Source organism: Limulus polyphemus, unplaced genomic scaffold (genome assembly GCF_000517525.1).
Source record: "Limulus polyphemus unplaced genomic scaffold, Limulus_polyphemus-2.1.2 Scaffold46, whole genome shotgun sequence".
In the NCBI taxonomy this organism is placed as follows: Eukaryota; Metazoa; Arthropoda; class Merostomata; order Xiphosura; family Limulidae; genus Limulus; species Limulus polyphemus.
The window spans coordinates 482,808-505,903 of NW_013665656.1; the positions used below are offsets into that span (position 1 = coordinate 482,808).

A 23,096-nucleotide genomic window follows, 5' to 3' on the forward strand; every position below is an offset into this window, starting at 1 on the left:
TTAGACACATTTTATCTAAAAGTTTACCCCTGACACTGGACAGTGTCATTGGTAATGGTGACACTGTTCGATTAGATTGTATTTTTAATTTTTTACACACTGTAGGTATTTTTAATTCTGTATAAATCTTTTATCGACATGTATTGGTTTTAACTCGCTGTATTTTTACATTTTACATTAATTTACTTTCTTTGTTTTTACCGGTTGTTTGGCGCAGATAGCCTTGCTGCTTTGTGGCATAAAACACCAATCAAACAACCAACTCTATCTCATGACCATGCATCTTGACAGTCCCCCACACTGTCACCCACCCACCACACACACATAAACACCTATTAAAAAAAGGGGGGGGCACATTTTCCATATTCCTGTCAAGTCTCCTGATGCAATGGACCTTTTCAGTGCTACCTACAGAAATCTGTATAGACTAAACTTGACTTTATTAATACTAGAAATAAATGACCTTGTAACATCAAAATGTTGTTTTGATTTTATTATTTAAACCATTTGAAGCTTTGGACTGTCAGTTTTGGTTTGTGTTTTAGTGAACGCTCCAGAAGAAGCTGTAAAGTGAAATGTTAAATGTCTAATTAAATAAAAACAGCATTTGGGTATTATAAGGTCATTTGTTTCTAGTATTAATATGCCTTTTATACACCAATATGCACGACAGAAATTAAATAATAAACTTAAATTTGTTCTCAGAAGCTTGTTACAATAAAAGTGTGGCATCACTTAGTTTTGCATATTCATGGCCATTAGACAGAGCACAAACAGTGATAGAGAAAGTAGTTTCTAGGGCAGAAGGATTTGGCACATCAGTTTTATAAAATGCATTTAATCTCAGTTGATATTTACTTGTTATATGCAGTAGAACCTCGACATTAAAGGCACCCTTCCAACTGCATCCAAATGCCCTCTATAGCAAGGTGCCCTTAATATCAAAAATGAGCCACACAAAGATGGATTCCATATTTACTGTACTAAATTTCTGAATTTTAAGGCCCTCCATTTTGTTTGGTGTATGCATTTAAAGCCATTTTGCTACATATTGGCATCTGTTGCAGTTTTCAGTTTTGGTTGGACAGCTGGAAGAAACCTGTAGAGGGACTTCATGGTTTTAATGACACCCTGGTCGAGGAGTTGCAGGATTATGGTGGAATTAGAAAGGAAAAACAGGACATGAATGTTTGTGAGTTGCATGTTGCCATGACATGGAGCATCATCAACAAACAGGAGAATGTTCTGGCTTTGCAAATACATCTTTTGGTCGAAGGTCTAAAGCTATTATTCGTAGAGACTGCTGGCATCCATGCCTTTTTATTCCATCTGTAGGTTATGGGGAGGGCAGTTTTCTGTATGTTACAAAAGCAAGGGGGATTTTCGTGATGACCAGTAGCTTTTCACACTCTCCCACTGCATTATCACTCAGTGTAACTGTGATGCGATCTTACTTTTTTTGCCTCCGGCCCACTGGTTGCTACATGAAACGGGTGATTGCTCTGGCAATGTGCAATAAAACAAGCCAGTTTCATCCACGTTGAAAATGTCTTTTCCTGGTAACCACTGATCAAAGATGGAAGACAATGTTGCCATTTGTCGATGGTGTCGGTGTCCAGGTTGACATTTGATTTCTCTCCCAAAAGAACTGCTGCATGTTTTGAATTCAGTGACGTCAAAATCTGCTGCTAAAATACTCTGAAAAACAAAGACAAAACAAAAACACTTACAGTGTTATGAGTAATAGTAAAGTTATTTAATAAAATTTTGAAAATAACTCAAAAAGGTCATGACATGAACGCACTAACCTGCTAGCAGCAAAAGGGTTAACTGCCCACTTTATCGAGGAAACTGAAAAGGTCTGCCCTTAATGGCGTGGTGCCCGTTATTTTGAGTTGCCTGTTAAATGAGGTTCTACTGTATCAGTCGCATCCACATCCCCCCTACATTGATGACTTTTAGGAGGCAAAAGGAGTTGCACTTAATTGTCATATAGACATTTAAATATCACATGACTTTTGATGATTGGTTCAGAGGTTCTGACATTACATGATATTATCTCCATCGTATCACCTGTATTTAAAAGATTTTCAGAATTAGATTTATAGGAGTATGAGGTAACAACCAATAGAAATAACTTGCCATCTTAGAAAGTGTAAACTGCTGAAGTGATTTGATTCTTTTTGTTTTTCTAATTTGATATTAACTGAACAAAACATTATAATGAACTGAAACCCATAAGCTAAACATTCAGTCTTATGATAGAAATGTTCATGTGCATTTTATTTTGATTATTTAGGTCAAAAGCTTATGTTTGGCATTTTTGAATGAAAGGCAACCATTTAGTGTTTGAAGAGTTTCAAACAAAGTTTGTTTCTTTAAACTTGTAAGGGATTTTGGAGTGATACATCTTAATTTTTCGTTGGAATTTGTTTTTTGTGTGTATCAAGTGTTTAGTTAAGTCATCTTATACATTTTGGGTAGGTTTCCCAGATAGAAAAAAATGTTGTTCAGACACAAAATGCTCTCCAGCAAAGTGGGCCGAGGAGAAACAGTGGTAATGTGAGAACACCTTCATCTGGCACTACTTCTGACCATTTTCAAAGCCCTCTCAGTGAATCCCAGTCTGAAGATGGTCTTCATAGAGGACAGAGTGATGATGAAGAAATGTCTTTACCATCTGTGAAAGATTTAGCTAGTAGGTTCCTAGCAGTATCTGCTACAACTAAACCCAAGCCATCACCTAGGAATACTGGGATATCAAAAGTTAGTTGCTGATACCTGATCTGTGGTGAATTGTTTAAAATACATATAAACAAATATACAAAATATCTTTTTTTTTCTTCTTCTTACCTAGACAAACTAAAGTAAGAAATATACGGTACAGATTTAAGATAGTGCAAAAGTAGTACAAAGTTCTGTTTTATATGTTATAACAAAAATGAAAGCTATGCATATTTGGATACTGATTTTGTATACCAACTAATGGTAAAGAGTTGAGGCACTTTCAGTTACAGATGTGAAATGAAATTTTGATTAGTTGTTCAAGTTGTATGGCTCCTTTCAGTGTTTTATTTTATTTTGTTTGCTTGCTCAAAAGACATAACAACAAAACAGGTAATTTTTTTAGAAATGACTGTTTCTTTATGGCCAGAAATGTGACTCTTTTGTGTATACTAGTTTATGAATTAATGATAAATGTTCTTGTGTTCAATGTATGTTTAATTTTATATTTGTAGGCTTAAATATCCAAGTATTTGTTAATGATGAAATTAATATATTTAGATACCATATGAGGCTTCCCTTCCTTTTCCATAGGCTCTGATGCAAGAGAAACCAGTTGTGGTGGTAGAAAAACAAGAAGAGAAGGAACTATCTCCGACTCCCAGGAAAAACACATCACTAGCAACCACTAAGTCCAACTTCAAGGTATTAGAGGAAGATGTTTCTGTCAAGAAAAATATCCTGAAAGTGAAAGAAGATAAAGAAAAGGTTAAACAGAGTCACAGCAGAGTGTTACAAGAGGAGCAGTCATCTTCTGCTGCCTCTGCTCCAAGCCCACTGCTTCCCCTAAAGGACTGTCTAATGGTGCCCGATTGTGGGGCAAGCATTAAAAGGGTAGATGATCTGCACATTGAGTTGACTGTTAAATCTTTGTTTTCCATCGGACAGCCATTGTATAAGCATGTGTTGCAATGTTTTGTGGCTCTGTTCATTTTCTTTGTCTCCTGGTTTTGCATGTTTTTGTTGTTTTGTAAATTATGTCCTGTTCAAAAATTGTTTGTATAAATAGTTGCTTCTTAACTGCATCATTTTAGTTTTTAAAACAATTTGTTTTTGAGTTACTGTTGAAACTTTTAAGTTGCATTATTTTGTTTTTGTTTCTGTGTGATACCGTGTGTGTTTTAGTTAATATAATGTTAAATAAATTAAGGTATATTTTAATGTTATCCATCTTACTAGAAGAAAAACTTCATACCTTTTAAGATTTTTTCCTGCATTGAATGTTTGTCTGAAATTATGTTGATGAAATGTTTTAGAATTAACCTATAAAAAAATCACTACCTCAAATGAAAAACAATTTGTATCTTTGAGATAATAGTCTGCATTTTTTGTGATCTATGATGTATTAAATGTGTAAAAGTCATGAATATTAAGTTGTAATGCATAAGTGATGAAAATTCACAAAAAATCACTTATACTTTTTGAGAGAATAACTTATTTGTAATGGGACTTTTGAGTGAACACATCAAATATTAGTTTATTAAAATAGAAGTTTGAGAAAAATCAGAAGCACTGAATTTTGCTGATTTAAAATCAGCTTTGTTTAGAAATAAGTTCCTCTTGAGCCCTCAGTTCCTTTGCCATCCAGTTGTCATTTTAATAATGGTATTACATCTTGCTGTGTGGAGAAATATGGAAACCACTAGGTGACTACTTACTTCTATAAAAGAAAATAATCCCAGAAAACCCAATAATTCAGCATAAAATGTAATATCACTATTACAACTGATAGCTTTGTGATAAAACTAGTAAAATTGAGGATGAGCAGTAATTAAAGATTTCGTTGAGGCTGGTGGCTGTTAAATTCAGGTTAGCTGAATGTAAATTACTAGAATTGTTACTTGTCTAATTGTATATTTGTTCCATATTAATAACATTGATTTGCTTATTTAGATTATTGGGCCAGGTGCTAGGTTAAATAGTACTTGTAGTTGAGATTTTAGTCTTATTTGTTTTTTAAGTTGTTAGTCACATGAGGCATATATTTTGTTCATGTTTGAAATGTCATATTGGTAATAAAGACAGATTCTTTCACCTTTTTTATGTTTTAGGTTCATAGTTTGACTGCCCGCTCTATGTCCAAGGAATTTAGAGAGAAAACTTTCAAACATTTTCCACGCTCCCTGAATCGTCCTTTGTCTGTTTCTCAAAATGAAAATCATTCAAAAGAAGATGCCCAACAGGATAGTAGAGGAAGTAGCCCTAGTATGCCTCCAAGCCCAGTGCCAGTAATTGAAAGCTCTGTTGACCCGACCCACGGGTATACTTCAGATGAAAGCACTACAAGTAATAACTCGCTACCTCGACACCGAACACGTCGTCGTCCAGCTCGCTCGATTCTGCAGAGAGCCTCATTTTGGGAGAGACGGTTAGAGCAAGGGCTAATGTCAGATAATTCAGTCAGTGAGGATTTTCCACAGTTGGAGGAGGAGGATGTTCCACATTAAAACCAAGAGCGCCTTTGCTTTCTTGTAAATACTTTGCATTATCAGTTGGTTGCAGCCTGTAATGAAAAATTAAGATAATACAAAACAAAAAAAGTCAATTTCCCCATCTTTATCCTTCCAGTCATACAGTAGTCATGTGAGGGTGGATTAACAAGAAATTCAAACTTACTGAGATTGTGCTTTGATTGTATTTTACTTGAATGAGTACCACAAGACTCCAGTAATGTACAAGAATTACTATTATTCCTCCCATATTGCTTCGAAAGGGAAAACGGAAGTACCTTTTACACATGTAATGACAATATGAAAAGTTCTGTCACTGCCGTTACTTTTTCTTTTAGTTCAAACATTCATTTCTCCAATATCAGTGTCAACCCTGTAAAGTACATCGTTGAAAGTACACGTAGCAAATTTTGTGCCTCTTTTATGTGTATCATAGTAAATTTTTTTAAGAATTAACCAGCTCAGTATAATATTAGGCTGTATTTAAAAAAAAAAGTGTACATTTTTTTGATACATTCTGCACTTAATCCATTAATCAGATACATAGCTTTTAAAGATTACTGTTTTCATATCAATTAAAAATAATTCAGAATAAAAAATTTCACTTATAGAATTTAGAGTTAGTTTTTTTTTTGAATGGTAATTTTTTTTTCCTTTCCTTGAGTAAAAATCTATTGTTGATATTCATGGAGCAATGGTGAATTTGAAATTATACAAGAAATTCACTTTTTTTTGCTCAGTTAGTACATTTGATATATATTAATGCTGGTTATTGATGCATGTTAAAGTATCCAAGGAAATGGACACAGGTAACAAACACATGATGCTATTGCACTGAAGCATTTGAAACCATAGCTCTATATATATATATGTAGATAATTAGTGACAAAAGAAAAGATGTTAACATATGACCTTTTCTGTATTTTTAGGGCTAAAAATGATGAATAAGAAGCTTTGCCTCTTATTGTTTACTAAACTTTTTTTTTGGAAGGTATGCTTACAAAAATGAATGTTCTGGCCTTTGAACATATAAATATATATGTCTCAAATTCATTAAGTATTCTACTGCTTTAACGTTTTCACTGTAAATCAGCTTCCTTGAATTAAAATTTTGTTTCAAAGAGTGGTTTATTAGTAATGAAACGATTAAATCATAGTTGATCTTGTCTGTCATTAGCTTATGAAGTTAATATATTTAGGAGGCTTTTGAAAATTAATTTTTAAACAATATATGATTTCTTTCAGAGTTTGTGGTCAGTTGATTTAAATTTGGAAATATAAGATATATCTGTCTCCTAGTGATGTATGTACTTATCAGAGGAGTTGATTTAAACACCAGTTTAATAATAAACCAGGAAGTAAATATAAAAACCTCCCTTTTTTTTGGAAAAAAAAAAGGCTTGGGGTTTTTTTCATAACTTAATCTCGTTGTTTTTTGTTTTTTCTAAGCAAAGAAAAGAGATCTTAGGACAAGGTCCTTCTTAACCATTTTACATTAATTTCTGGTGGAGCTTTATCAAATTTGTTCATAGAAATTTAGGATTTAAGGCAGGTTTCAGTGGATAGTGCATTTATCAAAGTAGTTTATTATAAAGTTACTGTTTTTATTTTCTGGAGAGTTGTATATGTGAACCAGTTGGTTATGCCAAAGTCTGTGAACTTAGATCTAACAGCTGTTATTACATGTTGTGCTGGATAAATTGTTGATTTTAACTTGAAAAGATGAGACATTTTCAAAATGATGTTGAAGGGCAGATAGTGAGGCAGACTTTCCATTCCTACAAAGTTGTGCCGAGAGGAGACTATCCTCTGTGTTGTGCCGAGAGGAGACTATCCTCTGTGTTGTGCCGAGAGGAGACTATCCTCTGTGTTGTGCCGAGAGGAGACTATCCTCTGTGTTGTGCCGAGAGGAGACTATCCTCTGTGCCAAAATACATATCAAAGTGATGGGAATGCATTGATTTTTGTACCTATCTATAAAACCAGAGTTCTATATTTCGAGCTTTTATATGATTGGGTGAGGTTAGGTTTACAGTAGTTTACTGTAATTATTCCTGTTGTACAATTATCTTCAGTATTGCCTAAGAGGTTGTTTTTTTTAATATATCTTGGTATGTGGAAGCTTTAAGTATTTATGGTGGTATCTTTGTGGTGAATTGTGTTGAAATATCTGCTAGCACAGCTTCAGATCTCCAGAGGTCAATTTCATGGAACTTCATATAACTTATGAACAATTTTTGTCTTAAAGGTTTCGTGTTTTTGTTTTTTCACTATATATATATATATATATACACACACACACACAAAATATAATTTGCTTTGTGAAACAGTATTAAAATGTCACCGATTGAAAAAATTGGAACTTTATGAATGCTTGTATTATGATGATTTGATATGGTTTAATGACTTTATTAATAGCAGTGTTGTAATCTACAACTAAAGATATGAATTTTATTTTACTACTTTGATTAGTTAAGAAAAAAAGTTCTGAGCAGTTGTTAAATTGAACAAGTTAAGACAATATAGTATTTTTAATAGTTGAAATTGTTATATATATACGGACATCTTTTTGTTATCATGATTCGTTTACATTTTAATCTTCCTTTAATTTCATCTAATATTCAAAGTTATGGAAATAAAAGTTTTCGTACGTACATGTCAGTATGTAAATACTTGTTAGTATGATTTCTATTTTATTGTGAATATTGGCTTGTAGAGTTTGTCAGTAAACCTCACGGGCGAAAAGAAAGTCGTGATTTTGTACGTGAAGTTTGCTTTGTTCTTTTTATGGTTTGTGTCGTACAGTATAATTTATTACGGGTGACGGTTAACTAATTGGTTGAACTGTATACCTGCAGGTGATGTGCAACCTAAGTTTTATTGATCTTGAATATAAGAAACGGTGGCCAGTTGGTTTGAAATTTATATGCGTCATTAAGCATTTTGGTACAGGATGTTTCAATGCTGAAATGTGCGTTAACCTTGGATACAAACGTTTTACGTTGCTTGTGTAGAGTTGTGACTTGATGTAATACATTTCATATTTTTGTACTACGTTAAATTCATAAGTTAATGTTTTGAAATGCGTTTCCACACCACTGATAACAACAACAACAACAAAAAAAAATGTAAAAACAACAACCAGGAAATCTATCTACATCCTTGTACTTCCAACTCAAGAAGAAGAAAATGGAAAATGATTTTCTTTGTGAAATTCTAAAAATAATATACCACGTGTGTTTGGGGAGGAGGAACCCTGTACTGAAAAAATGTAAAAGAGTATACTGACGTCACACTGCTGGCTGTAATAATCTGCTGCCTTGATTTATAAATATATCTTTGATCAGAGCAAAAGTTGTTGAAAAGCAATTAATTGGTGGTCTTTTGGGTTTTTCTTTAATTTTTCACGTTACGAGGGTTTAGCAGTCTAGATTTAAGAAACAGGTTTAGAGAGAAAATTTTGATTATAGTTCGGATGAAATGTGCTAAAAAAAATAAATCAATTTCGTTTATGAACTTAGATAATGTTCAAGACAGCGTTTTGTGTGCTAAATGACTGAACCATTTTCTAAACTCGTTGTCGCTCTTGTGAACAATTACCAGAACTAAAACAATAAGAGACATGGTTACTTTTAGTCGATTTTAAAAACAAATTAAATAATTTCGCCCTGGGCAGTGCGTTTGTGTGTATATATAATTATTATTATTATTATTTGGCAGCTTTGTTTTGCCAGATTTAGCTGTTTGGTTTAAAGGTTCTTATAACTCAAGTATTTATTCACGTATAATGCTTTGTGAAGGATCTGTATATTTTCCTGTTAGCTTTTTAAACAAACTTTTAAATTTGTTCTTTCTTGTATGTTAAATATATTTTAAACTATTATTTCACTTGTAGAAAATGAAACAGCGTCATAACGTAAGGTACATTAGCATCAAGAAAGCTTGCTTCTATTCACACCTTGCCCGGCATCGCCGAGTGGTCAGGGCGTTTGACTCGCCTTTCAGTCGTGGGGGTGTTATAATGTACGGTCAATCCCACTATTCGTTGGTAAGAGAGTAGCACAAGAGTTGGCGGTGGGTGGTGATGACTATCTGCCTTCTCTTTAATCTTTCACTGCGAATTTAGGGACGGCTAGCGCAGATAGCCCTCGTGTAGCTTTGCGCGAAATTCAAAACCAAATTATTCAAACCTGTCAAGTTTTTGGTTGTTAATTCTGTACCGGTCTATTTTTCTTGTAACTGATTGACTGAATCACATCTTTACGTGTAATTTATCACCTGCTGGTAAATCAATTAATTCGGACGCAGGCGTCATGTGGATATAAAGAGTTGTTATTAAATTTATGCTTTACACAATTCGTGTAAATCGAAATTAGTTTTAGTAGAAACCAATTTGACAAATTCTTTGTCTGTTGTACATTAAAAATATGCCATTTATTAAACTTCATGTTGTAACTTGAAAAACGTTTTTCGAGTACAGTTTACATATATATAACTTGCTCACGAAAATCTTCAAGCTTTTGTATGTTATTATATGCTAATAAAATGTACATTCTAGCCCAGTTCAATTATTTAAAGAGTAATCCTACAAATTCGTTAGAAGAAGAAAAAAAAACGATGTTCCAAAATGAAGGATTGCCTATTTAAACGAGAAGTTTACCCGTTTTGCTTTTTTTAAGTAATTAATGAATAAAACTTCAATAAATAATGTATTCGATTGTTTAAAATGTCATTTAAAAAATACAATCTAAAATCGCTAATCAAAACAATTATACAGTTTTTAAGTTTTGAAATCTCAACAATTTCTTTCTAATGCAGCGGTACTAAGTTTTTTTTTAATATTTCTTAAGTGCTGATGGAAGTATTGAACTCATTAAAACAGAAACACGACCTATATCTCCAGGAAAACTTTTTTGATCATGTTAGCTACTTGCCTTCAGCTCCTCAGAATTTAATATTTTATGAGCTTAAGGTATGAAAAGAACTTCAGCTTTATGAAAGTAAATTTTTTTGTTGTTGTAGTTGTATTACACAAAGATTAGTATGAACAAGAAACGTAACTTCTATGTTATAGATTCACACCAAAACTAAAAGTGTGGCTACGCAACAAACGGGGTTGTGATCAGAGGTTTTAAATACTACTCTCCTTATCCAATCGAAATTACAGGACAGTGACGCCTAGCAATACTTACATTCTAGACTTTTTAAGGGCCACGAACTTTGTCTTCCTTTTTAGACAAATTGTTTCGTGCACAAAATTGCGACAGAACTGTCATGGTTATTAGAGCATCACTTATAACCTATCTACCCCAACACCATCTGTTGTCAGTAATAATTACTTATTTAGACATCTGGAAAGCAACAAAAATATTATGCAATCTAAAATTATATTAATTTATTCTGATACTGTTGAATTGTACCTATCCAATTCTATTAAAGGAATATATAAAAAAAATTTGTAAACCCACACAGAACTTACATTGGCCTTGAAATTCCTATAATATCGTGTGTATTCATTTACGATATTCTTCCGACCTTTAGCCCCTTTAAATGAACTCGCAATTCTTGATGTAGTGATTGCCTAACTGGGTTACTTTTTTTGTTGCATTTCTAGGGAGGCGCGTAAGAAGCCCTGGCCACCAACTCATTTTACACATTTAAAATCCGTAGAATACGATAGAGAGCAACAATTTTTAATTAATTTTTGTTCTAAATATTTCATGATTTATGAACTCCAGAAAAATCACGTATAGTGATAGAATACAGTTCACAATCTCTAACTGTTTCTTTTCGGCACAAAGCGAAACGTTTATACATCTCCATTAACAAACACGCCCCCCAGTGGCACAGCGGTATGTCTGCGGACTTACAACGCTAGAATCCGGGTTACGATACCCGTGGTGGGCAGAGCACAGATAGCCCATTGTGTAGCTTTGTGCTTAATTACAAACAAACAATTAACAAACACCATGTTGGCGTACTCATAAGATCAGATACGTTATATGTAGAATAGCCTACTTTTTTCATGCTCGACAATAACCAGTGCGTTTTATTATAAATTGGAATGTCGGAAACATTGTTGGAAGTGAGTGATATAAATTTTATATATAAGAATTTTAAATTGTATATCACCGTTTTTTCTGTGCGAATAAGAAAACAATTATTGCTGCCTTTTTTATTGCTGATCTTAAGACCTTATTTTTATAAAATCGTATGATGTAATTTTTTTAGGAATTTAATAACCCTTACATATTTTCGTCGGATAGTGTGCTATAATAGTTATACTTGTGTACCTGATTCTATATGACTCAAGCTCCCGAAAAGAGACTAGAAGCTAAAAAGTTTGGCAAACATTTTTTTATTAAGATACAAGCTTGATTTTGCATTAATCCCTTCCTGTCCACGAGTTGTGTTGTTTAACTATTATCATTGTTTAGATGTACGTATCCAATATCCAAAAGGAACCTAAAATTTCATTAACCACTGATATAAGTTTTCACTTGTTTTGCTCTTTATAAACAAAACTCTTGGGGCATTTCAATATTATTTTGAACGTAATTGTAACTATCGTTTATATTACAGCTTCCAGAAAATATTGACACACGTTATGGTTTAATCAAAGATAGGCATGGCTTGGTGGTTAAAGCGCTCAACTCGCAATCTGAGGGTCGCGGGTTCGAATCACAGGTTACCTAACATACTCGCCCTTTCAGCTGTGGGGCATTGTAATGTGACGGTCAGAGTTGGTGGTGGTGGTTGACTAGGTGCCTTCCCTCTATCTCTGCTAAATTAGGGATGGCAAGCGCATATAACCCTCGTGTAGCTTTGCGCGATATTCAAAACAAACGAAGTTAATTAAAGATACTGTTATAGACAGTATTAAATAGTTTGTAGTTGTATTTATTTTACTGATTTTTGTGCAAACAGAATTACTACTCATAACTTTCCATAATGTCATCACTTTAATTTATTCACAACAAAAATCGTCTTAAGCAATATTTGGAGCTTACACAGATGGGTGTTGTATATTTCTGGACACGTAGGGCTTGATTTTTTTTCTGTTTAATTGCCCCGTGTGAAGGAAGTCTAGGTAATAAAGACAAAGGTAAAAAAAATCAAAAAGTATTTTGGAAAACTGTATTTTGGACTCTCTCTTTTTTTTTTTTTTACTTATTATTATAACTTTTTTGCTTATTTCGGAATTTATTTTATGCCATTCCTAAAATATAGAGTTTTTTTACCTATTTGTTAATTTTCTTTGTCTTTTACAGGCTTTACGCATGTATGTGATAATAAAAAGTAAATTGCTTATTTCGGAATTCTTCATTTTATACCATTCCTAAAATATAGGACTTTTTTTTGTACTTTTTACCTGTTTGTGTAATATTCTCTGTCTTTTTTCCGACTGACTTTTTTTTCCATTGCCCCTTTTTCTTTGTCTTTTTTTACCCTCGTCTTTATTACCACCACTGGTGTTGCCTGCAAAAGGTGCTATTGAAATTTCGAACTTTACTGTAAAATCGTACTATAGTAATGTTTCCCGAATTTCTTTTTTAATTTAATGCTTAAGGGTAAAAAGAAAGACAAATATATCACATTACACGAATGTGAGTGTAAAAAGTCTGGTAACTTACTATTCAACGAAACTGTTACGCAGAATTAGAATATGTATTTCGTTATTGTGAAATCGTGAAGTGTATCAGACCATTATACTGGCACAGATGAAAATTATAACTATCACGTATAATAAAATCAATACCGTAACTTAAATGGAAAAAAATGGTTTACATATACTTAGTCTGTAAAACTGTAAACAGTCAATACAAATTTCGTCGTCGTTTCACCAGATCAACAAAGCGTTTTATGCTCTTTGACCTAATACTGAAAAAGCAATTACTTTTTAGGGACTTGGAAAGTTATTTAATTAAGTATTCAGTACAGTAATAACGTTTAGGTATTATATAAAAATATCCTTAATTGTTAAAACTCTAAACGCACCTCTTTCAACCATTGATATGAAAATAATAAGTAATGTACGTCCTACATCTTAATTTATAACATCGAAGTGTTTTTCATTCCAAAACTCATAATATCATTACTCTATTAAAGTATTCCATAGTAATGATCTTTAGTGCTGTTACAATTCCTTTCTACTTGTTATACACTTTAATGTATCGGCGTAAGTATTTGAATACAATCAGAAGTAGTAGTTACGCCTTACAACAGTAAATGAGGCTGGTTGAGCACGCAATATTTAAGAAGAAATATATCTATAAAAGGATGTTTGAAAATGCAGCTTTTTAGAAGAAAACTTTAGACAAGCGACAAAAAAATGTACAATCAAAATGTTTAGACTGTATAAGAATTTCATTTGTATTCTCGTCTTTTTATTCAAGATAATTGTCTTAAACAGAGTTGGCTTGTAAGACAAAAACTTGTATTTTGTTTTACCAGCAACCTGATTTATTTTTGTGAATTCTGAAAAAGGCTGTGTAGTTTGTACAACTATACTGGAATTTCAATTTTGTCTAACAGTTCTAATACACAGTTCTAGTAAGAGTCTTTTTTTTATCTTGACTAAGTGCCCAACACAAATGATTAAAGAAGACCAGCTTCGTCCCAAAATAAAAACTAGCAGCCGTTGGCTGCATTTCAAAAGTCACTTGTGGAGAAGGAATGAAAAGTGCATTAGGGACTCTTTAGAAATACCTCATATAAAATTAGCGCAGAAGGACAAAGTTATTAGGTCTTTTAGTATTGTGAAACGTTTTCTTCTAAAGGGCAGTCCTTTTCAACATCCTGTATATTACAACAAGCGTAAAGTTTCAAATACAAACATTATAAATCATAAATATTAAACTTTGATCACATTTAACATTTCAAAGCTTACTATCTCTTTTCCTAGCCGGTGGTGGCGGTGGTGGTCTGGGTGGTTTAGGAGCACAATGTCCACTTTCAGTATTGGCTGTTACAGGTGGGTTCTGAACTGTGATTTCCATAGGAGATACTGAGCATCCATCTGAGGGCAGTTCAACCTTGGGTATGATAATTTTCTTCTCATTTGAGCGTTGACTGCCATCAATATTACTGGAATTTGAATCTGATTCCACATTTTGTAGAATGGCCGAGGAAGCACACAACATTGTTGCTGCTGTAATATTGTTAAATATACTAAAATCAGCGCTTCGACGGTTTTTATTATCAGAATATTTGAAAGTCTTACGAAGTTTTTGTTTAAACCATCCGTTTTCACCACCCACATGTTTTGACGTTGTTTTTCCAGTGTGCATGTCAGGAAGTGAGGCGTTGCTGTAGAGTGGAGACTGTAGGTCTGGGTCGCTGGACCACTTATCCTTGCTACCACTTATTTTTTGCTGGTTGGCCAAACAAGCCTTTCCAGCGGTTGTTTTCATGAACTTTTCCAAAATCTCGACGCAGTTTTGTCGGCCACAAAATCGAGCCCAGTCCAATGAACAAAATTTCCTACTGGGGTCTCTCAATAGTGAATTGGCACCTATATGAAAAATCATTACTTTAATTAAAAATATTTTAGTTTAACAGGTAATGTAACAGTATTTATTCCATGCTTTCAAAAATTGGTACGTAAAAGCATAAATATGAACTGATTTGTTGAAAAATGGTTTTACTACAAAAAAAAAAAGAAAAAGCATATCATTGTAACTTAGTGCGCAACCTTGTCACACACATACTGAATGATCACTTCATAAGTACCCCCATTTAAAATTGAATTGGGACATATATTGTTGAAATGACAGTTTAAACTTTGCGTAGTATAAGACTTCACAAGATGCTATATGGTGTATTATTTGATTATAATCCATTTATCAAGGAGTGCGGTCTGAAATTGGTGCACGATATCAACAGAGGATTATAAAGGCGATGGTAACATTTAAGCTCCTCCTAAAGATACAATACTTGATTGAAATCCGGTATCCTCTGTTGCCAAGGGATACAACTAAAGTTATTGTCATGTTCTTCGAACCAATTTCAGACAACATAAACACGTTAGATTGTTGTAATGTCGTTTTTGTAGGAACTACGTCTATCAGGGCGGAAAGATAATATTGTGAGCTGAAAATTATAAAAAAAAAAACATTCTGGTTATTATTCACCTCTATAAAGAAATAAAATGATACAATTCCTTAAACCATTAAAGATTCACATTAGCTAGAAATTGTTTATCTATGGGCAAGTGCAGTGTGTGGTTTTCTCTATTTTTCTTCTACAGAAAAGGTGTGCATGTTTAGTTAGAGCAAAGCCACATCGGGCTATCTATTGTGTCCACCGAGGGGAATCGAATCCCTGATTTTAGCATTGTAAATCCGAAGACTTGCCGCTGTTCCACCGGGGTACCACAGGAAAGGATAAATTAGACTTATCAGTTTGCACTCTAAGAGCCACTAAGGTTGTGCTTATATGTGTACACTTAAAATAAATTTTAGAAATGTTTTTTGGATGTCTGATGTAAGTTGTTTCTTGTTCTTATAATTTTGATACTTATTTTGCCAATTAAATGTAAAGGCATATATTTATTGTTAATCGTGAAACTACGTTTTATTTTAAATACTAAAGAAAAACATTTATTAACAAGATAATTTCAAAAATTAAAATATCATTGGCTAAACACGAATAGAAAGAACACTTTTGACAAAACAAAACTGTTCTTTTAATAAACACGCACAACACAAGAAAACTAGCCTCTAACAGGCTTAGATGAAATACATATCTAGAGATGAAATGTTGAAATGATTAAATAATATGTATAATATACATAAAGAAACCTTCATTAAGAATAGACTATTAAATATACTCAATAACCCTTTATCATCAAAGAACATGATATACTCTTTTAACATTGGAAAACCAATGCACAAGTATCTAATTATATACATAAAAAGTAAAACTATGGAAGAAAAAGAAAATAGAGAAATTTAAGAGATACACACTGCCTACTTTAAAAGTGGATAGACTAACAAAAACTCCTCACTAAACTAAATCAATTTATAAAAAGGAAATAAAACAGAATAAAAAGTCTGATTTAACAAAGAAACGTTCTATAATTTCAACTTTAACAATGATTTAGAGCTGCACCTTCGCAAAAGAGGCAGTCTGACCAAGACAAACACATGACACCCTTTAAGTAATATTGAATATCAAACAAAACCTATTACAGTTTCAGGAAAACACCAACAAAAAAAGAAACCTTTACTCAAAACAACGAAAAATGAACACTAGAAAGTATGACAAAGTCATTGAACTTTAAACAAAAATTAAATCCTTTAATAATGATAACAGTAGAAAATAATACAATGAAAGCTATCCACTTCTTGATCATGCACATTCGTGTATATAAACAAGTAGTAGTGCATTAAATCTACAGTATGTACACCAAATGAAAAAAAAAAAAACTTACACAAAACAAAACCTTATAAGTCTCTGCTTTTGCACGCATGCTCAATTGTACAGAATGTACACTTACCCCAGAGACCTTCCAAAACATTACTCCCACTCACCTCAACCTTGCCAGCGGATTCTCTAGGTTCACCATTGTCTTGCAGTTGGCCTCTATCATTTTCTTCAGAATTATCCTGAGCTTTACTGAGGGCTTTCCCACTGTCAACAAGTCTTACCTATAGGCACCATACTTCTTCTTTGTACCATATTGAACGGGTTACCCTCCATCCTAGTAAATCTTTCTCCTTATTATATAGGGCCCATGCCTCTGTTCATTCATTGGCAATTTCCTACAGTGCTTTTTTCAGCACGAGAATCTGCCCAAGTTTTGAATCATGTATTATAATCTTTGTTGATTCTGGGAGTTCTACCCTCGTCATCCTCTGGGATGGGTCCTGGTGTTTCTTTGTAGGTGGCTTCTCACTCATGATGACTGTGTAGGTCCTACTTGGGTGATAAATAGTTGATACCCTTGTCCTTGAAGTAGAAGTTTTTTTAATTGATGGCTGAAGTTAGTTCACAAGTTGGCTGGCTCTTCTGAACAGCCACCATTGCAGTCTTCTGGTTTAAAGTTGTCCTGGAGTCTGCCCTGCCTCCATTTTCTTGGAACTTGATTGAGTATAGTGCTGTGAATTTCTTTTTTGGCTTCAAGATGTAGTGGTCACTTTGGAAGTGAGAGAACATCTGATTTCATTTTCTGGTGTTAGTGGCACATCCTACAATGGAACATATTACTGGCAGTGTCAAGAGTGGTAACAATTAAGGCTACTGGGTGGCTTGAATGCTAAACTACTGTGGATTCATGGCTGACATTGCTGTTGTTGGGTCTTTGGGTGAAAGGAAATTGCTCTCCTCAGTGTTGATGGGATCCTCTGCTGTAAAACGTGGTAAATCAACCTCTGGAGACTGCAGTGAAAACCCAACCACAGATACTGTAAGTTATTCTATCAGGTAGCACTGGTCACCATTCATTGGCCCAAGCACCATGTAAGGCAGAGAAGGTCTGGAAGTTCTATTTTCAGTGGTATTGTGGGCTCTCTTACTCAAGAAAATATTGTGTGCATCCTGCAGGAATTTGGCAGCTTCATAGCTAGAAAAACTTGAAGGGTCCATCTAAGTAACTAATCAGTTTTTTAGGATAGGGCAAGACAGAAGAACCACTGGCTAGTCGAGAAAGAGAGACTGACTGTTGTTGAAACTTGACCTTAAATACTGAAAGTCCAGATTCAAATGCAAATATTTACTGAGTTGTAATTGGTCGAAGAGTCAGTCGATTGAATAAGTTAAGGGGGTTGTAATGCTCAGTTATGACTATGAATTAAGTACTGGTCAAGCAACATGCCTACAGACTTAACATGTACTCACACCCATCCTCACCCATAAAACATGTTTCCAGAAAATCTGTGGATTTCTTGATCCGCTTATTTCCTGGATTTTCATTTTACCAACTACCTGTGGCCATGTTGCCTTCTTTTGCCCCTGTCATACAATGGAAACATGCATGCCAGACTCATCCTCATCACTAACATACTGCTGGTTGCTTTGTAGCCAGCGCCTGTTTCCAATAGGATGGGATGAAGATCGATGCTGTTCGAGTCCTACACTGCTGAGCTAATTCAGGTTAAGTGATGCTAAGCTCACCTTTGACCATTAGCCTTTACCAACACTTTTGTTGTCTTTCTCTAGAGTGTTTCTTCCATTTCCAAATTATATGTTTGTTATGTCATGAATTATAAGATTTCCCCGTGCAGGTGGTACTGTCCATCTTCCCCATTACACTTACAGACTACAATTCCTTGCTTCAAAATTATATTTTGTAATGAAACAATGTTAAGTAAAATTTCAGTAAACTACTTGTTATTAAACATATATCAATACGCATGACTGAAATATTCCTACTAATATTTCAACTTAATCAAGTTAAAGCATTTTTGCACCACACTTATGAGAGTTCCAGGTAAAACTGAGTTGGATTCACCAGGTAAACTCGTGTTATTTAAAATCCCAGATAAAACTGTTTGTTCTCTCTCGCCATAGAGTGAGTCTCTTTGTTACCGTTGTCTTTTCCACAAAATATTCACCACTTGCAGAACATCTCAATGCCAAAATTGAAACATTCTTTCAGTATTAGCCAGGCCCATCGAGACTCCATCTCTCCTCAAAATGCAACCAAGATATTCTATCTTCATTTTCATGAAGAAACATTTTGCTGGTTTGAGTTTCAATCCTGCTTTTTTGTATGCACTGGAATAACATCTTCAGATGCTCAAATACAGAATTAAAAGAGTGGCCAAACCACAAAATATCGTTGACATAGATCAGTCAGCTATCCTATTGCTGCAATCCCTGAAGTGCAAGTTCCACCAGCCACTCAAAAGTAGCTGGTGCATTACATAGACTGAATGGTATAATACAAAATTCACATATACCATTTCTTGTGAAAAAATCAGTCCTAGCTTGACCTGTTAGTATCAAGATATTAGAACCAATGGAAGCATTTTAATGCATCCAAACATTCATTTGTCTATGTCAAGAGAAGGGAATCAATTTGAGATACCCCGTTCTTTCATCTAAAATCAACACACAATTCTGGTGTACCTACTTGTTTCCTGAAAATCACTAGAGACGACTGAACATTCTCCAAATGTTTTATAACTCTGTCTTGCAGCATCCATTGTATTTCAGCACTCGTGATCACCTTAATGCTCCAAAGAAGCTGTTGCAGTAATTGCTTTATCAGACATATGTTGCCTGTGTCTTTGTTATAAGTATCTATATCCATGAGCAAACTGTCTGTATGACGATGTAAAAACCTAAGAAATTGTGGAATTATTCCTTAGTCACAGGTTGAGACCAATCTAGTACCGCTAATATTTTAGCAGGATCCATGAAGATTACATCTCAATATGACCCATAATATGACTGAGAAATTCCAGTTCTGTGTACACAAATGTACATTTTCTTGGTTTCAATTTCAGGCCTGTCTTGTTTACCCATTGGAATATCATTTCCAGATTCTCGACCAGAAACTCAAATGTGCAACATTAAGACGCCACCAACATAGATCAGGTACTTCTCCTATTGCAGACCCTCCAATGTAAGTTCCACTAGTCTCTAATAATTGGTGAACATATTACACAGGCCGATTGGCATGAATCAAAAGTCATGCAAACTATCTCATATGCTGAAAGCAGTCTCAGGTTTACTTTCATCAGCCAGATCGACTTGCTGATATCAGAATGCCAGTTCTACTGCATTGAACCATCAGGCCCTTTCCAATGTGGCTAGACATTCATCTGTTCATAGTAGTGGAAAGGCATCAATTTGATTTACCATATTCACCCATCTAAATCTCGCCATTCTTTCCTTCTTTCTAACAAATACCACTAGAGATGACTAAGCAATCTCTTTAGGCTGTATGATCCTGTCCTTTAACATGCACTGCACTTCAGCATAGGCTATAGGTTGGTATTACATTGGTGCATGGGTGTCTGTCCAAGGTACAGCCACTGAAACTACCACTGCAGACTTCTTCCTCTCTTGTGACTGGCTCAAAGTTGCCACTCATACCATATTACTACAGAAACTGCATTGGTAAGGATGAGATTATCTCTCACACTAAGGTGTTGCCTTATGATTTTACAAACTTGTCAGTGGGGATATCCTTGTGATATGCTGATACTGTTGCAGAGCAGGCTTTACTGTGCAAGTCGTGCAGATAATACACTTAAGTGGCCAAGCTTTCCATAGTACCTGTTTTCTGAGCCTAGCACACAGCTCCATGAATTTCTCAATTTTCCACCTGGTCAAACCTTTGGCACAACTGAGCAATGACTGTCCCATAGTCTCAAAGTTGCATCTTGCTCAAGTACTAGATGGAGCTTAAAGCCAGGCCATCTAGACTGAAGATCGGGTGTTGCACAGCCTGCTTTGTAGGAGAGCTGCTTCAAGCAGTTACCTGCATGATACGTTTCAAGAAAGGGTCAAAACGTTTTTCCCTGCACCCTTGAATAGTGAGGGAGTGATCTGATTTGTCTTGCTCATGGGAACCCATGGTTCGGACCAAATCATTTCCCTTCTGACCTCTTGAAATGTCTTTGAAATCAAAGGTACAACATGGTAGGAATGCTCAGAGACATCAACTGTCATGTGAGTAGTACATCCCTGGGCTCAGAGCAGCAAAGCAATGAGTTGTCATTGGTAGCTTGTCTGTCGGCTATGTGTGATCCTTGGATCCTGCATGATCCATGGGTGCCCCTGTAATATACCTTTCAACTTGAAAAGGCTCACCAAATTCCATGGTTCACATACATCTTCATTCAGTGCCCACCATCTTATCTGGTAGTGGTGAGATAGTTCCTGTTGGCAGAAGACTTCCACCAGCAGCATCTCCAGTTCTCCTCACTGGCTAGGTTATTCTCGCTGGTGAGGGTATGAGAGTCTTATATAGACCACCCACTCAGTCTCAGACCTGTCAGGTGTCACATCACTACAATAAACCTAAGACATTTATGCTTTCCTCTCACAGAGGTCGACCCTCAGAGAGAGAGCATTGACAGTTGTTCTGAGTGCACCAAACGTTAGTGGTTCTATTTCATGAATCGTTTCCTACAATGAGATGGAAATCATGGACCTGTGCAGCATCAGTGAAAGCCTAATGTCCAGGAAAGAACTTCTCCTAGTCCCTCAAACCCTCTCAAATAAATGTCTCTGTTCAATGCCTGACTTTTCCTCGTGTATTTAAGTCATATGAGTTGTGGAAAATGACATTTACATAAAAACGAATCATTTTAAAACTTAATAACATAAGAGTAGGAGTAAAGGGCAATACAAGCATCAGAAGGAAACAGAAAACTCTGCAACTGAATATCCTGTGGTCAAGACACCAACATTTTCTCTTTTGTAGCCACTCTGTGGTGAATTCAGGTCAAACTGATTTTTCTTTGAGTGATGGGATAGGTCCTCTGAATAACAGAAAATTAAACAAGAAATAAAGAGACTTGACGCAATGTAAAATACAAATGAAAAACCGTTATAACAAAACAAAATGTGTATACTTCACTGGCTCACAAAGGACTGGATCGTCTACTTCGAGATTGTACACCAGGATGTTTAAATCTAACTTTCCTTGCTTATTATTTAACATCATATTTACTCAAAGCGACTACCACAACCCATGTGATTTATTATTTTCATTCAAACATAAGGGAGGTTATAGCCTAAAATACCATTGGAGGACACTGCTGTTGACATACTTGTACAATATGCAGCATTAAAACCATATCTCTTACAGGCAAACAAAATGTTACCTCAAGACCATAACAAAGACAGCTAGAACGAAAGCGATTTAATGACTTTCTTGACGACGTGTTGTATGCAAAGTGCACATAACAGAATAACTAATTAATTCCGATAAATACTATATTAAACTAAGGATTTAGTCTCCTATACGCCACATCCAACATCAAATATAATGCTAATGTTTAAGTCGGAAAGTATCATTCAGATGTGTATTACGTTCTCTCGCGGATGGAAACAAGACTGGATATGAATAGGGGTTACGCTAATAAAATGGTAACATGTAAGCTGTGCGAATTAAGTGATAATTAGTTTTGGCATTAAATTCGTCTATCTCATATTATTATTAGTTCACCTACCAAATCTTACAGCTCTCTGTTGATTAGGTTTCGAATTATACATGTCAGAATTGGCCAAAGAACTTAATAATAACCCTGTATATGTAACAAAACTACCCATACCTCAGAGACAGTTAACTATAGTAGTTCGTTGTATAAGTATGTGTTTTATTTACAGTTATCTGTAATTCACCAACTTAACACTGCTTTATACTTTTCAATAATACCATATAGGCTCTAAGTATATTAAACTAAATCAGTTTTGATGAGTTGTGATCGACAATCAGTTTTACCAAATATGTTTTAAATAGTCAATTAGCCTAATTTACCTGAAGCAAGAAGCACTTTCACACAGCGCCCTCTACCCTGCAATGACGCCTTCATTAGGGCAGTGACGCCAAACACATTTCTTTGGTCCACCATAATAATCTCACGGAACACTCTCAACAAAAAGGTTACAATTTCTACGTGACCTAAGCACAAAAAAAAGATTATAGAATATAAATATAAGTATATTTTCAATACAGTATTCATAATTTTGTAAATAAAATGTATTACATTATCTAAAAATGAAACGAAAAAATTAAAATTATCTACTTGCATAGTTGAAAATCTAAACTTTATTGCATTACTTCTATTACCGTATTTTTCGGAATATAAAACGCACCGATGTATAAGATGCACCCTTATTTTGAAGACAAAGTTTTGGGGGAAAAAAAAGCTACAGTCGCATTTGAAAGATTTTTATTTG

At 34.6% G+C, this 23,096-nt stretch overlaps 2 protein-coding genes across 8 annotated transcripts in view; one reads left to right on the forward strand and one right to left on the reverse strand.

Annotated features, from left to right (window-relative positions):
* The window catches only part of LOC106462420, a 90,776-nt gene extending 80,985 nt beyond the window's left edge, over positions 1-9,791 (forward strand). For 5 of the 6 annotated variants that reach the window (XM_022390057.1, XM_022390079.1, XM_022390067.1 and 2 more), the window contains 3 exons: positions 2,485-2,766; positions 3,319-3,618; positions 4,836-9,791. In XM_022390057.1, coding sequence (XP_022245765.1) covers positions 2,485-2,766; positions 3,319-3,618; positions 4,836-5,231 — 978 coding nt within the window. In that variant the 3' untranslated portion in view covers positions 5,232-9,791. The remainder of the gene's footprint in view (positions 1-2,484; positions 2,767-3,318; positions 3,619-4,835) is intronic. The other variant, XM_022390082.1, reaches the window with a different exon arrangement.
* A 2,909-nt stretch (positions 9,792-12,700) lies between these two features.
* LOC106462557 overlaps positions 12,701-23,096 on the reverse strand; it is a 55,512-nt gene continuing 45,116 nt past the window's right edge. For both annotated transcript variants that reach the window (XM_013922496.2, XM_022390092.1), the window contains exons 4-5: positions 22,675-22,818; positions 12,701-14,748 (exon numbers count right to left, since the gene is read on the reverse strand). In XM_013922496.2, coding sequence (XP_013777950.2) covers positions 14,114-14,748; positions 22,675-22,818 — 779 coding nt within the window. In that variant the 3' untranslated portion in view covers positions 12,701-14,113. The remainder of the gene's footprint in view (positions 14,749-22,674; positions 22,819-23,096) is intronic.